This window comes from Lentinus tigrinus, assembly GCF_003813185.1.
Source record: "Lentinus tigrinus ALCF2SS1-7 unplaced genomic scaffold L226scaffold_2, whole genome shotgun sequence".
NCBI lineage: Eukaryota > Fungi > Basidiomycota > Agaricomycetes > Polyporales > Polyporaceae > Lentinus > Lentinus tigrinus.
Window position 1 is genome coordinate 2,099,715 of NW_027137911.1, and position 12,213 is coordinate 2,111,927.

Here is a 12,213-nt window from a genome sequence, read left to right on the forward strand (position 1 = left end):
TCAAGGGTGTATCCTGATACGCTTCACACTCCAACGCACCCTTAGTCCTTCAGTGGGCGCAGCCACGCGTCTTGGCTCGTCTGCTTCACGCGGGAGTCCGTCTCTTTCGATGGCTTCCGATCTTCATCACGCGTGGCTCACTTGGGGATGAGAATTAGGACAACCTCCTCGACTTGTGCGACTACAGAGGCCGATCCCCCTGTTGTCCTGTTCGAGACTCGAAACAAGGTAATGCGTCATTGAGGTGCCTTCCCGGACGCGGAGCTGATGCATGCGTGGGCGCAATGGGCGCGTTCTGCGCGGACCGCGCTTCCGAGGTGCTCAGGCTGTCGGGCGTGGCGCCTTGCTGTCAGTTCTTTCCGTGTTACTCCTTTAAGATTTCCTGACTCGATGGTCTAGGTGCAGTGCTAGAAGGACGACTCGAATCAGCGATGACATGAGGGTGAGTGCACGTTGCTGGAGGAATGGAAGTTCTTCCACCGCTGGACTGGCGGATGAGTGAGTGATCTGAAGCGACCTATGTATTTCCAGGTGAAGGACGTTGATATTTGTTTTTCCAGAACAGATCTGAGAGAATTGTGAACTTCGGATCGAAGGATTGAGCTCATGTACGGGCACCACCCGGACTCCTCCGTGAGATGTGCGAAGGCATACCGTCATTCACGGTGCCCCTGCCTGTAACTTTCGGATGCATCGCTTACTTGAACATCTCCGTCTGGAGTGCTCAGGTGCGCTTTGGCTCATGAGCCTGTGCTGCATGGCCTTGATCCGTCGCTGCAGCTACTAGCCTGCAACTCGAGACGACACTTCACGAGGACGCGGCTCGGTCCGTCGCAAGTCCGACATCTGACGAACCATCAGGAACGCACATCCACAGAACTCACTACGCTGACCGCCGTACATTCTAGATTGCGCTCATGATGTCGTGGTGGCTTTCCGTAGAGCGGCGCTCGCCCGAGTGGCTCACGTCCTTCTTCCACAAGCGGATATGTGGAACACAAGTACAAGGTACGAACTCCTGCCATCACGTTCAGTTCCACAAAATCAAACTTCGTTCGCTGTCTTTAGGATATTTGGAACGGTATACCGGGTTCATGCTTCGATGAGCGGAGCGCTCTGGAGATCAAGTTCAACATCTCATCTCGGACAGGCCTCCCTACACCCTTGCTCCCCACGCTACCCATATGTGTACAGCGTACTGACTCGATATGCGCCGAAATAGGCTAGGTCCTGCCGTGCTCTCCCACCTTGACGAATATCATAAAGCGATCGCTCCAATGACGGTATCGTCGAGCTCGAGTGCCCCCCAGTATCCCCTCCTCCCGAGATGTAAGCATCTCAACACCCGGTCTCCGGGGACGACGCATGCTGATTGGCATCTCCCATTTAATTGTAGATTATGACACCTCCCGACCACAAGATCGAGCCCGTCATTGACAACCAGGCGGCTCGTTTCTCTACCCAGCCGCTGAAGGAGGTCATATTGTGGTGCACGCACAGTGGCATGGTTCACTGGATGACCAGCTACCGTTTCCCGCAAATGCTGGAGGAGAACATCGACGGCTCGCGGGTCTTTTATGAGGGCGTGTCGTTCAACATGTTCCAACCCCAACGCCACGTCTATCATCGTCTCCCGGACGAGAACAATCTCTTCGGTACCCTTCAAGTGCAGGCTCGTCGAATGAATGCGCTCATATCGAGCCGTCCCGGGCTCAAGTTGACGACGACGTTCAAAGACACGGTGCGAGTCACCGTGCAGGACGTCCTCAATGTCGTCACCGACGCAGGGCACCAGTACTACAAGTACAGCCCAGTCGGCAGCGGCTGCCTCTGCTGGCAGCTGCAGTTGTTGGAGCGCTTTGTGACGAAGGGTTGGCTTGCGCGAGAGGTGGTCGAGAAGTTCGCGGCGGATATTGAGGCGGCCGCGAAGGAACGGCGCAGCGCCATCATTTGGCCACCTGTCCAAGGAACTCACTACAACGAATCAGAGGTCTCGGTAGGCGTCTGCACCCTTGTTAGTCCTTGACGCGGTTGCTCACTACTTTTTCATCCAGAACGAGCCTGTCTGAGTAATCATATACGGTGCCAATGTACTGTACATTAGGGCTTGGGGATGCCAGGGAAACGATGTATGCCAGAGCAGAAGTTGTACCAGAATTGTTCCTCCTCCTCCGTAGTCTTGCCCGCAATGAACCACCTATAGCCATGCCACGAAATCGCGTCGTTATCATGTTGGATATTGGCATCCACATGCCACATGGCTACGGACTCGATGCAAGAGGGATAGAACCCCGCGGAGTCCCAATCAATGATCCAGACAGTTCCCTGGCGATCGATGAGGACGTTACTTGGGTTGAGGTCTCCGTGCGTGAAGACGGGAGTCCAATCGAGCGACGGACGTGGCATAGGCGGCGGCTTCTCACCTCGCATCTGGGCGACGGCAGCAAGGGGCCGCCAACCAACATATGCCACTAATTCGCAGAACCGGCGAAAGCGTGCGAGAGATTCAAAGGGGCCGTGTAAATCGTCTCCGAACAGGATGCCGCCCACGCGGCCTGTGTCTACAGCGCCGACTGCAGGTCGCCGGAGAGCGCGCATTTGCTTCACGTAGACACGGAGCGTGCACGCGATCCGGAATCGTCGGAACAGGCCCAACCTATCCCAACATTCGTGGAGCATGTCGCCATCGATGAAGTCCATGACTAGCATGGAGATGTTGGGAAGGTACGTCCGAGGAACCGGGATGGAGGTGTTCTGGCGGACGTACTCCATACTTGCGCGCTCGGAAGGCGCAGCTATCTTCGCCACCAAGGACTGACTGATGCGATGGATTCCTACTGACCAGGAGTCTTCCGATGCGTGCAGTCGTTGCTTCAAACGATTTCCCCAAGCCATATCGAACTCAGTTCGCATCCGCTTGCGCACATCGGCATATGATGTGATTTGTGATAATTCGGATGGCAGCTGAGTGGGCAGACACAGTTTGTCAAGCCTTCCTTCGAGGGGACAGAGAGTGTACTCACGTCTGATGTCGTGCACCGAGTTGGCAGTGCGAACAAAGCAGCGATCCAATCAAATAGTGCGTCCTGGAGACGTCCCAGAGTGACAGGCTTCCGCGGCACGGATGGCGGTTCGAGGTGATTCACTAACAACCACATAGATATCAGTGATATAGTCGAACTTTCGAGGCGATGAGACGTACTGAGCAGGGACAACAACTCGTCAACGCCACCTGCAGTTGTCAAACTCGCGTTGACACAATCCACGTCATATGTGTATGCGATCGAAGGAGCAAACTGGAGACGGTTGAGGTGCTCATAAGAGAAGTCGCTAGTGACCAGGTCGAACTTAGTTTGAACAACACATGTAAATCCGGCCTCCTTGCGGGCCAGCTCGAGCGTTTCTTCCAAGGCTGCGGGATTGTGTACTGCGTTGTAGAGTACAATGGCGATTGATACCCGGGCAGAGCACTCGGTGGCCATTCGCGCATCAAACACGAAGACTTTCCCGTCCGCATCGCGCTTATACGGACGCTTATTCTGGCAGGCGAGTCAGCATAAGACATAGAGTTGGAGATGCAGACATACCAGTATTGATATCAGCGTCTTCTTCCCCGAGCCTGGTTCACCTTAAACTCATTGTCAGGTAATTATGCCGACAGGTATCTGGAAAGCAATACTGTACCATAAACGGCCACTGTGGCATGATGAGATTCATCTCGCTGGGAGAGAGACTCAGAGATCTCCATGTCTGTCCAAGCTCCGATGTTCGTCCTGTTATCCTTCCGATTGTGCGGCGAGAGTACCTGGTACTGGACGTGGGTAGAAGTTGAGACGTCCTCCCGCCGCGGTTCAAGCGTCCGTGCTGGCAAGGCCTCTCACGATCACGTGGTACCTATGTTGCCGCTGAGCCTGACGGTACTTGTTAATTCATGAACACACGTCTCCTGCCAGTGACCCTTGGCTGTAGGACATAACTCCTGATTCATTTTCTTCTACTGAGGTACATAATGCGAAGCAAACACAAGAACATCCAATCTGTCAACTCATTAGTAACGCCGACAAGCATCAGGATCGTTTGTCCGTCCAAGGACACAGTGAGAATCACCGTGCAGGACGTCCTCAACGTCGTCACCGACAGAGGGCTTCAGTACTACCGCTACAGTCCGGACGGTAGTTCCTCTCCCTATCTAGAACGAGTATGTGTGAGTGATCGTATGTATTCTACATCAGACTTTGGGGATACCCCGGAAACGATGGATGCCAGAGAAGAAGTTGTACCAGAATTGTTCCTCCTCCTCCGTAGTCTTGCCTGCAATGAACCACCTATAGCCATGCCACGAAATAGCGTCGTCGTCAGGATGGATATTGACATCCACATGCCACATGGCTACGGACTCGATGCAAGAGGGATAGAATCCCGCAGAGTCCCAATCGATGATCCACACCGTTCCCTGACGATCGATGAGAACGTTACTTGGGTTGAGGTCTCCATGAGTGAAGACGGGAGTCCAGTCCAGCGACGGACGAGGCATAGGTGGCGGTTTCTCACCACGGATGCGGGCGAGGGCAACGAGGGGTCGCCAGCCAACACATGCCACGTACTCGCAGAATCGGCGAAAGCGTGATAGCGACTCGAAGGGGCCATGTCGACTGTCTCCGAAGAGGATGCCGCCCATGTAGCCTGTGTCCACTGCGCCGACTGCAGGTCGCCGGAGCGTACGCATCTGGTTCACGTAGACACGGAGCGTGCACGCGATGCGGAATCGTCGGAACAGGCCCAACTTATTCCAACATTCGTGGAGCATGTCGCCGTCGATGAAGTCCATGACTAGCATGGAAATGTTGGGAAGGTACGTCCGAGGAATAGGGATGGAGGTGTTCTGGCGGACGTACTCCATGCTCGCGCGTTCTGAAGGCACCCGTCTCTTCGCCACTAAGGAGTGAGTGATGCGATGGACTCCTACCGACCAGGGGGATGCCTCCGCATGCAGCCGTTGCTTCAAACGATCTCCCCATGCCATATCGAACTCAGTTCGTAGCCGATTGTACAAGTCTTCATCTGACGTTATTTGTGATAGCTCGGATGAAATCTGCGTGGAGAGATCTGTCAGCCTTCCTGGGAGTTAGTGGAGAGGTAGAGTACCTACGTCCGATGTCATACACCGAGTCGGCAGTGCAAACAACGCGGCGATCCGGTCCAGAAGAGCATCTCGTAGACGTTGGAGGAGCCCAAGTGAGGTGGCCTTGGGCGCAGATGGTGGATCGAGGTAGTTCACTACCAGCAACATGAATATCAGTGATATGGTCGCAGTAGCTGAGACGTACTGAGCAGGGACAACAATTCACTAACGCCATTGGAAGTTGTCAAACTCACGTTGATACAATCGACGTCGTACTTATATGCCACCCGAGGAGCAAACTGGAGATGGCTGAGGTGCTCATTAGAGTAGTCGCTCGTGACTAGGTCGAACTTGGTTTGAACGACACATGTGAATCCCGACTCCTTGCGAGCCAGCTGTAGCGTTTCTTCAAAGGCTGCAGGTCTGTGGACTGCGTTGTACAGTACAATAGCGATTGATACTCGAGTAGAGTACTCGGTGCCCAATTGCGCATTAAACGTGAAGACCTTCCCGTCGGTCTCACGCTTATACGGACGCTTATTCTGACAGGAGACTCAGCATAAGGCAAGCAGTTACAGCTAAAGACATACAAGTATCGACAGCAGCGTCTTCTTTCCTGATCCTGGGTCACCTGAAATCATCGTTAGTTGAATATGCGACAGGTGTCTGGAGCGAAACACTGCACCATAAACGGCCACTGTGGCGTGATGATATCCATCTCGCTGGGGGAGAGATTCGGAGACATCCATGCCTATCAACGCTCCGACGGCGTCCTGTTATTCTTACGATTGTGCAGCGAGAGTACCGGGTACTGGATGCGGATGGAAGTTAGGGCGTCCGGCCAACTGCTTCAAGCGGGTGCTGGCAAGGTTTCTCACGATCACGTGGTATCCGTGTTGCTACTCATGACATTGACGGTCTTTCAGGTCAATCAGTGAACTGCTACCTCATGAACGCATGTACCACGTCTCCTGCTGCGGTGGTTCTTGGCTTTTAGCCATCCCGCCTAATATCTTCTGCCTTGCACGAACGTACGGCATGCGAAGCAAACGCGAGGACATCCAATCCTGTGAACAGCAACTAGTAAGTCCATCTACGGGTCTCCCGACGGCTTCCTGGACGTGACTACAATCTTGGTCCGGTGGGAACATGTCTAAGCTGTGCTATATGAATAGAGGTATGTTTTATATGAGGCTGATGCCCGGGAACGACGTATTCTGACTTCCATTTCCCCTCTAGTTGTAGGTCATAATTGATACGTTATGTTCTTTCCTGTCCTGCGCAATCATTGTACAGCCAGGCCTTCCAGTGACGCGAAACGCATGCATCTGCACGAGAGCCCCGGGCATGACAACCAGCTACTGTCTGCCGTACTCATCGTTCCTGTCCCCTCGGCAGCCCGAGGCACCCGATTCCCGAGGTCTCGCTTGAACCTGAAGAGGCGATGGTGTCGAAGCCGACGGTGGGTTTTAAGGACACGGCGACAATCATCGTGCACAATCTTGTCACCTTGAACGTGGAGAGCTCCAAAGCTGCCAATATCGCTCAGACGGCTCAGGCTGCGGGTACCCTCTATTGGCAGCTGCAATGGCAGGAGAGCTTCGTGAAGTTGGCTTGCGCAGGATTTGGTCGAAAGGTTCGTGGCGAATATTGAGGCTGCCACGCAGGATGTAGGCAGGGAAGTTTTTGGTCCTATCATTCACTACCTTCCTATCAGAACGAGCATTCTTGAGTAAATTCGTATACCGAGCAAATGCACTCTACATCAGAATTTGGGGATGCCACGAAAACGATGTATGGTAGAGAAGAAAGTGTACCAGAACTGTTCTTCCGCCTCCGTAGTCCTTCCCGCAATGAACCACCTATAGCCATGCCACGAAATCGCGTCGTCATCGGGATGAACATTGACATCCACATGCCACATGGCTACGGACTCGATGCAAGAGGGATAGAACCCCGCAGAGTCCCAATCAATAATCCAGACAGTTCCCTGGCGATCGATGAGAACGTTACTTGGGTTGAGGTCTCCATGAGTGAAGACGGGAGTCCAATCGAGCGACGGACGTGGCATAGGCGGCGGCTTCTCACCGCGCATTTGGGAGACGGCGACAACGGGCCGCCAACCGACGCACGCCACGTATTCGCAAAAACGGCGAAAGCGTAATGGAGACTCGAAGGGGCCATGTAGATCGTCTCCGAAGAGGATGCCACCCGCGTAGAATGTATCGACGGCACCCACTGTAGGTCGCCAGAGAGCACGCATCTGCTTTAGTACGTAGACACGGAGCGTGCACGCGATGCGGAATCGTCGGAAAAGGCCCAGTCTATCCCAACATTCATGGAGCATGTCGCCATCGATGAAGTCCATGACTAGCATGGAGATGTTGGGAACGTACGTCCGCGGGACGGGGATGGTGGTATTCTGGCGGACGTACTCCATGCTCGCGCGCTCGGAAGGCGTAGCGGTCTTCGCAACCAAGGACTGGCTGATGCGATGGATTCCTACCGACCAGGGGCTATCCGACGCGTGCAGTCGTTGCTTCAGACAATTTCCCCATGCCATATCGAACTCAGTTCGAAGTAGGTCGTCAACGTCGGCAACTGAGGTGATTGGTAACAATTCGGATGAAAGCTGCAGATGCGATTTATCAGACTTTCTTTCACTGGGGACGGAGGGTTATACTCACATCTGATATCATACGCCCAGTCGGTAGTGCAAACAACGCAGCAATACGATCCAAAATAGCGTCCCGGAGACGTTCCAGCAAGGTGACCTTCGGCGCAGGTGACGGCTCAAGGTGATTCACTAAGAGCCACATGAATATCAGTGATATGGTCGAAGTAATCGAGACGTACTGAGCATAGACAACAGTTCTTCAATGCCATCTGCAGTTGTGAAGCTTGCATTGACACAATCAACGTCATATTTGTACGCGACCCAAGGAGCAAACTCAAGACAGTCGAAGTGCTCATCAGAATATTCGCAAGTGACCAGGTCGAACTTGGATTGAACGACACACGTGAACCCGGCCTCCTTACGAGCCAAAGAGAGCGTTTCTTTGAAGAGCGGAGGTGGATGGACGGCGTTATAGAGCACAATGGCGATTGATGCACTGGCGGAGCACTCGGTGCCCAATCTTGCATCGAACGTGAAGACCTTTCCGTCCACCGCACGCTTATACGGGTGTTTATTCTGACGGGTAATTCAGAAGAAGACAGATACCTAGAGATGCCAACTTACCAATATCGAAAGCAATGTCTTCTTCCCCGAGCCCGCTTCACCTAAACTCATCGGTACATTAGTCACTATCTGGACAGCTGTCTGCTAGAGAAAAGAAACACTGCACCATAAACGGCCACTGTGGCGTGATGAAATCCATCTTGTAGTGGGAGGGGGTCATCATCCTTCATGATGTTCTACGCTACTACGTTGTCTTGTATCCTTGCGACTGTGCGATGAGATGCTGAGCTGGACGGAACTTGGCAAGAGCGTCCGATATGCGCAAGGACTCTCACGATCACGGGGTCCATGTTGCCGATCCAACACTTTCAAGCTGGCAGTTTCAATACACATCTGCGAGACATTAACTTCATCTGCGACCAGTCGACTATCCAGTTTCCCATCATTTCGGCTTCCCGAACTCTCATCCATAGCCTGTACGATCTCGTCGTGCACTCACGATTCTCCGAGACTCCCTCACAACACATGAGGGGTAAATAAACTCAGTCACTCAAATAATAATGATCCACAGAACGCTATACGTCAAAGTCTGACTCCCAGAATAACGGGTGACCTCGTACCACGAACATAAGTACGAAGAACCGAAGCTATGAGTTATCCAATCAAAAAATACACGGAAATGAATAAAGTACTGGTATCTGATATACTGTCTTTCGTAAGTCTGAAGGAACGAACCTGGATGAAGACACGGTCCATAACACGGTGTGGGTGTAGCAGACCGCTACAATTGTGGGCCAAGACCAATCACCGGAAATCATTGGGCTGGGTGGCGCGGCGTTCGCTATACTGTGGCGGAAGTTCGATCACTTCCCGGGTCGGAGGCGCAATGCTGTCTTCAAGGTCGGTATGGAGGATGAACTGAGCAGGAGGTTGGTGACCGGGAGGGACCAGGACGTTAGCCTCGGCAGCCTTGCTGCGCCAACCGCTGAGGCTGTCATCGCCTGAACGTGCGCTTGTGCTGATACCACGGGCATAGGCGACTGCTGGGACCGGGGTGCCACTAGACTGCGAGGAACTGTCATGGCTCGGGCGGTAGGCGGACATAGCCCCGTGCTGATAGTCCTGTGACGCGGAGGATGGCAGGCGTGGGGAGTAATTGCCAAGGGCTGTCGCGCCGTCCGCACCTGGCGACCGGTCACGGAGGAGAGGCACAGCTGAGGTCGGCGGTACAATCTCTCCCATGTGCACAGAGGTGTCTCGGTCGTCCTTCGTCAGGTCAAACCCTGAATCTTGGAACCTGCTCCCAAGCACTCTGACTCCTCTGTCACGGCGGCGTCGGCACCAAATAAATGCGCCAACGACGAGCACTGTGACGCCCACCACAGGAGCAACGATGGCGGCCACGAGAGTTCCCGTTCTTGAGGACGATGTGTCTGAGCGGGATGGTGATGAGGGGGTGGTGTCCGAGCGCGATGCAGAGGAAGAGGACGAGGGAGAACTGTTGTTCGATGTCGGGGAGATAGTGCCAGATGCGGAAGTCAAGGAAGGTGCATTGGTAGCAGAAGCGGGGGAGTTGTTGTCCAGACACGACGTGTTCAGGGACTGCGCGACGACCATGATGTCCGTATTTCCGCCTTGCTTACCAATCGCATCAGTCATCATGAGGATGAGCTGTGTACCTGCAGCGACGTCTGCGCCCCAGGTATACGAGTTCGTGCCTTTGGGTACGTTGAGGACGAATGTCGAACCGCCAGGTACTACACCCTGCGCAAGATGTAAGTAGGGATGCGCTACGAAAGCGTGGGCAATACTGACGGTCAACTGCACGGGCTCTACCGCCTTTCCGTAGTTGTAGTTGGTTATATGGTATGGGCTGACGAGGGGGATTGAGTCGTTATGTCCGTGGTTGGAAGATAGAGACCCGCGACTCACGTGCACTGAGTGAGAGCATCGTCGTTGGTGAAGTCGAAGTCGTTAGCTGAGCAATAGCCCTAGTTGATAAACTCATGCGAAAATGCGTAAGGATTGAGGGACGCACTGGGATTGGCATTGGTGTCACAGTTCACGTTATTCACCGGTTTGCCCACTGTGATGACGGGGGACACTCCTCCTGAACCAAAGCCCGTCGCATCCGACATAACCACAACTATCTTCTTGTCCGCGGGGAACGTCATCGGGGTGCTGAAAACCCCATGATTATTGTTGAAGCTACTATCGGCGATGGCGACTTTGGACTGGACCGCGAACGCCTACGAAGGGGTAAACTTGACGTGGTGGCAACGGGATGGGTTTCCACACATACCGGTATGATTGTGAGGTAGAATGGTGGGGTGCCTCCTACAACCAATGGGATCAGAAATAATAGATCGATGGAATACGGATTACACGACGTACCTGTCCATGAGACTTGAAAGTCGTCGCACTGCGTTGCCTCGCTGTATGTGAACGTAAAATTGGCCGCGCAGGTTTGAAGGAGAAAGTTCAGGAACAGAATAAGAGAAAAGTGCTGAGTCCACATTGAAGGAAAAGAGTGACGAGGAGGAACACTAGTAGAATAGGCGCTCTCGAGACGGCTCGGGACAGGGTAACGAGGGGAAAGATAAAGCTATAAGAAACGCACAGTGGAGCGGGCGCAAGAGGCTCGGCACAGCAATAAGGACTCATACACCGGGTATGTGTAGAAAATGACGCCAGGAAGGGCGGTGCGAAGTGTATCATCATGACACGGGTTCTGTGGCGAATGCACTGCGGCGCCTGCCTCATCGCCTGGATGAATTTGATCGGCAACTTACTTCTGATACGAGCGAAGGACGCACCTACTTTCAGCGCACAAAGTTTCAGCATCGGCTAATCAGTACGTACTCCTGGCGAATCTGCATGGATACAGTACACGCCGCTCCGCCCTATGACCACGCTGAGGGCTACACGAGCGCATCGAGATACCGACTAAGCACAAGCCCAGCTATGGCGAGTAAATGACGAAGACTACCTGCTGATACATGTCAATGTTCCACATCCTAGGAGTCAAATTGTTTTAGCTACATACCGACGCAGGCTCCCACTTCCACGGCTGCATAGTAGCCTGAGGACACGACACTGTGCAGGTTAGGCAAACGATGACTCAAGAGCACAGAATAGTCTTGGACATCAACACATCGAGATCGCAGTCCGCCGGCGCAGAGCTGACAGTGACAGCTGCCGCGCCATTGCTCCGCGAACCTTAAGCGTGATGAGGGCTTGAGCGCTCCCGATAACGTATTCTCCGAATATCGTCGGGCCACTTCAGTCTTCGATGAGTGCTCTCCTAACCCGTTTCAGGTTGGTCGGGGTGGTATAGCACGGGCGGTAATGGGTGTGGAGGAGTTCTCTTCGCCCAGTCTGGCATCGAACATGAACGACTTTCCGTGCATTTGTACAGACCTTCATTCTGAACCAGGAGTCAGTCGGAGATTCCTCCTGAGCGGGCTTCGTGCGTACCAGAATCGAATTGTCTTCTTTCCCGAGCCTGAGCTACCTGTTCATGCGAAGTCGTGCTTGCTTAGCCGGGGCAGCGCAAGGCCACGATGTGAGAAGCCGAGTTCTTCTTGGAAAACGATGCTACTGGCCGAATGGACATGCGCTTGAAGGTGGAGGTGGCACGTTGAAGGAGACGAGGGCAAGCGAGTCGTTCTCGCGCAGGGCACGGTCCGCGGAATGCTGAAGATTGGCAACTCGATAGGATAAGAGCGTCATCCTCCAATAAGTACATTTCATGCTGGGAGCGGGAATGCTGTGTCGAAGCCAGCAGGGCTCGGGAACGCAGGCGAGCTATCCGCTGATGGACCTACACTCGCCGTGAGTGAGATCCGAAGGTGCGATGGTCCGTCCGGGCGTGCACGAGGGGAGTCGGGTAAGTGAGAGAGTGGGAGAG

The 12,213-nt window shown here is 53.7% G+C and overlaps 5 protein-coding genes across 5 annotated transcripts; 1 reads left to right on the forward strand and 4 right to left on the reverse strand.

The window, feature by feature from the left end:
• Positions 1-1,399: 1,399 nt before the first annotated feature.
• On the forward strand, positions 1,400-2,069 carry L226DRAFT_519333 (uncharacterized protein; the record flags this gene model as incomplete). The annotated part of the gene is made up of 2 exons (XM_067678577.1): positions 1,400-1,996; positions 2,055-2,069. 2 exons carry the CDS (start codon positions 1,400-1,402, stop codon positions 2,067-2,069), a joined length of 612 nt encoding a protein of 203 aa, XP_067542012.1.
• L226DRAFT_608670 (uncharacterized protein) lies at positions 2,054-3,802 on the reverse strand. Its single transcript, XM_067685953.1, has 5 exons — positions 3,685-3,802; positions 3,588-3,628; positions 3,203-3,539; positions 3,024-3,145; positions 2,054-2,964 (listed from the first exon to the last, which is right to left on the reverse strand). The coding sequence occupies exons 1-5, from the start codon at positions 3,746-3,748 to the stop codon at positions 2,101-2,103; spliced, it is 1,428 nt and encodes a 475-aa protein (XP_067542013.1). The 5' UTR covers positions 3,749-3,802; the 3' UTR covers positions 2,054-2,100.
• Positions 3,803-3,976: 174 nt separating this feature from the next.
• L226DRAFT_478029 (uncharacterized protein) lies at positions 3,977-5,930 on the reverse strand. Its single transcript, XM_067676776.1, has 5 exons — positions 5,808-5,930; positions 5,713-5,753; positions 5,328-5,664; positions 5,150-5,277; positions 3,977-5,092 (listed from the first exon to the last, which is right to left on the reverse strand). Exons 1-5 carry the CDS (start codon positions 5,869-5,871, stop codon positions 4,229-4,231), a joined length of 1,434 nt encoding a protein of 477 aa, XP_067542014.1. The 5' UTR covers positions 5,872-5,930; the 3' UTR covers positions 3,977-4,228.
• Positions 5,931-6,875: 945 nt separating this feature from the next.
• L226DRAFT_608672 (uncharacterized protein) lies at positions 6,876-8,570 on the reverse strand. Its single transcript, XM_067685954.1, has 5 exons — positions 8,470-8,570; positions 8,364-8,404; positions 7,979-8,315; positions 7,810-7,928; positions 6,876-7,754 (listed from the first exon to the last, which is right to left on the reverse strand). Exons 1-5 carry the CDS (start codon positions 8,531-8,533, stop codon positions 6,888-6,890), a joined length of 1,428 nt encoding a protein of 475 aa, XP_067542015.1. The 5' UTR covers positions 8,534-8,570; the 3' UTR covers positions 6,876-6,887.
• A 537-nt stretch (positions 8,571-9,107) lies between these two features.
• Positions 9,108-10,821, reverse strand: L226DRAFT_566214 (uncharacterized protein; the record flags this gene model as incomplete). Its single annotated transcript, XM_067683878.1, has 6 exons — positions 9,108-10,067; positions 10,119-10,176; positions 10,236-10,294; positions 10,370-10,552; positions 10,606-10,640; positions 10,698-10,821. The coding sequence occupies 6 exons, from the start codon at positions 10,819-10,821 to the stop codon at positions 9,108-9,110; spliced, it is 1,419 nt and encodes a 472-aa protein (XP_067542016.1).
• Between the last annotated feature and the right edge of the window lie 1,392 nt (positions 10,822-12,213).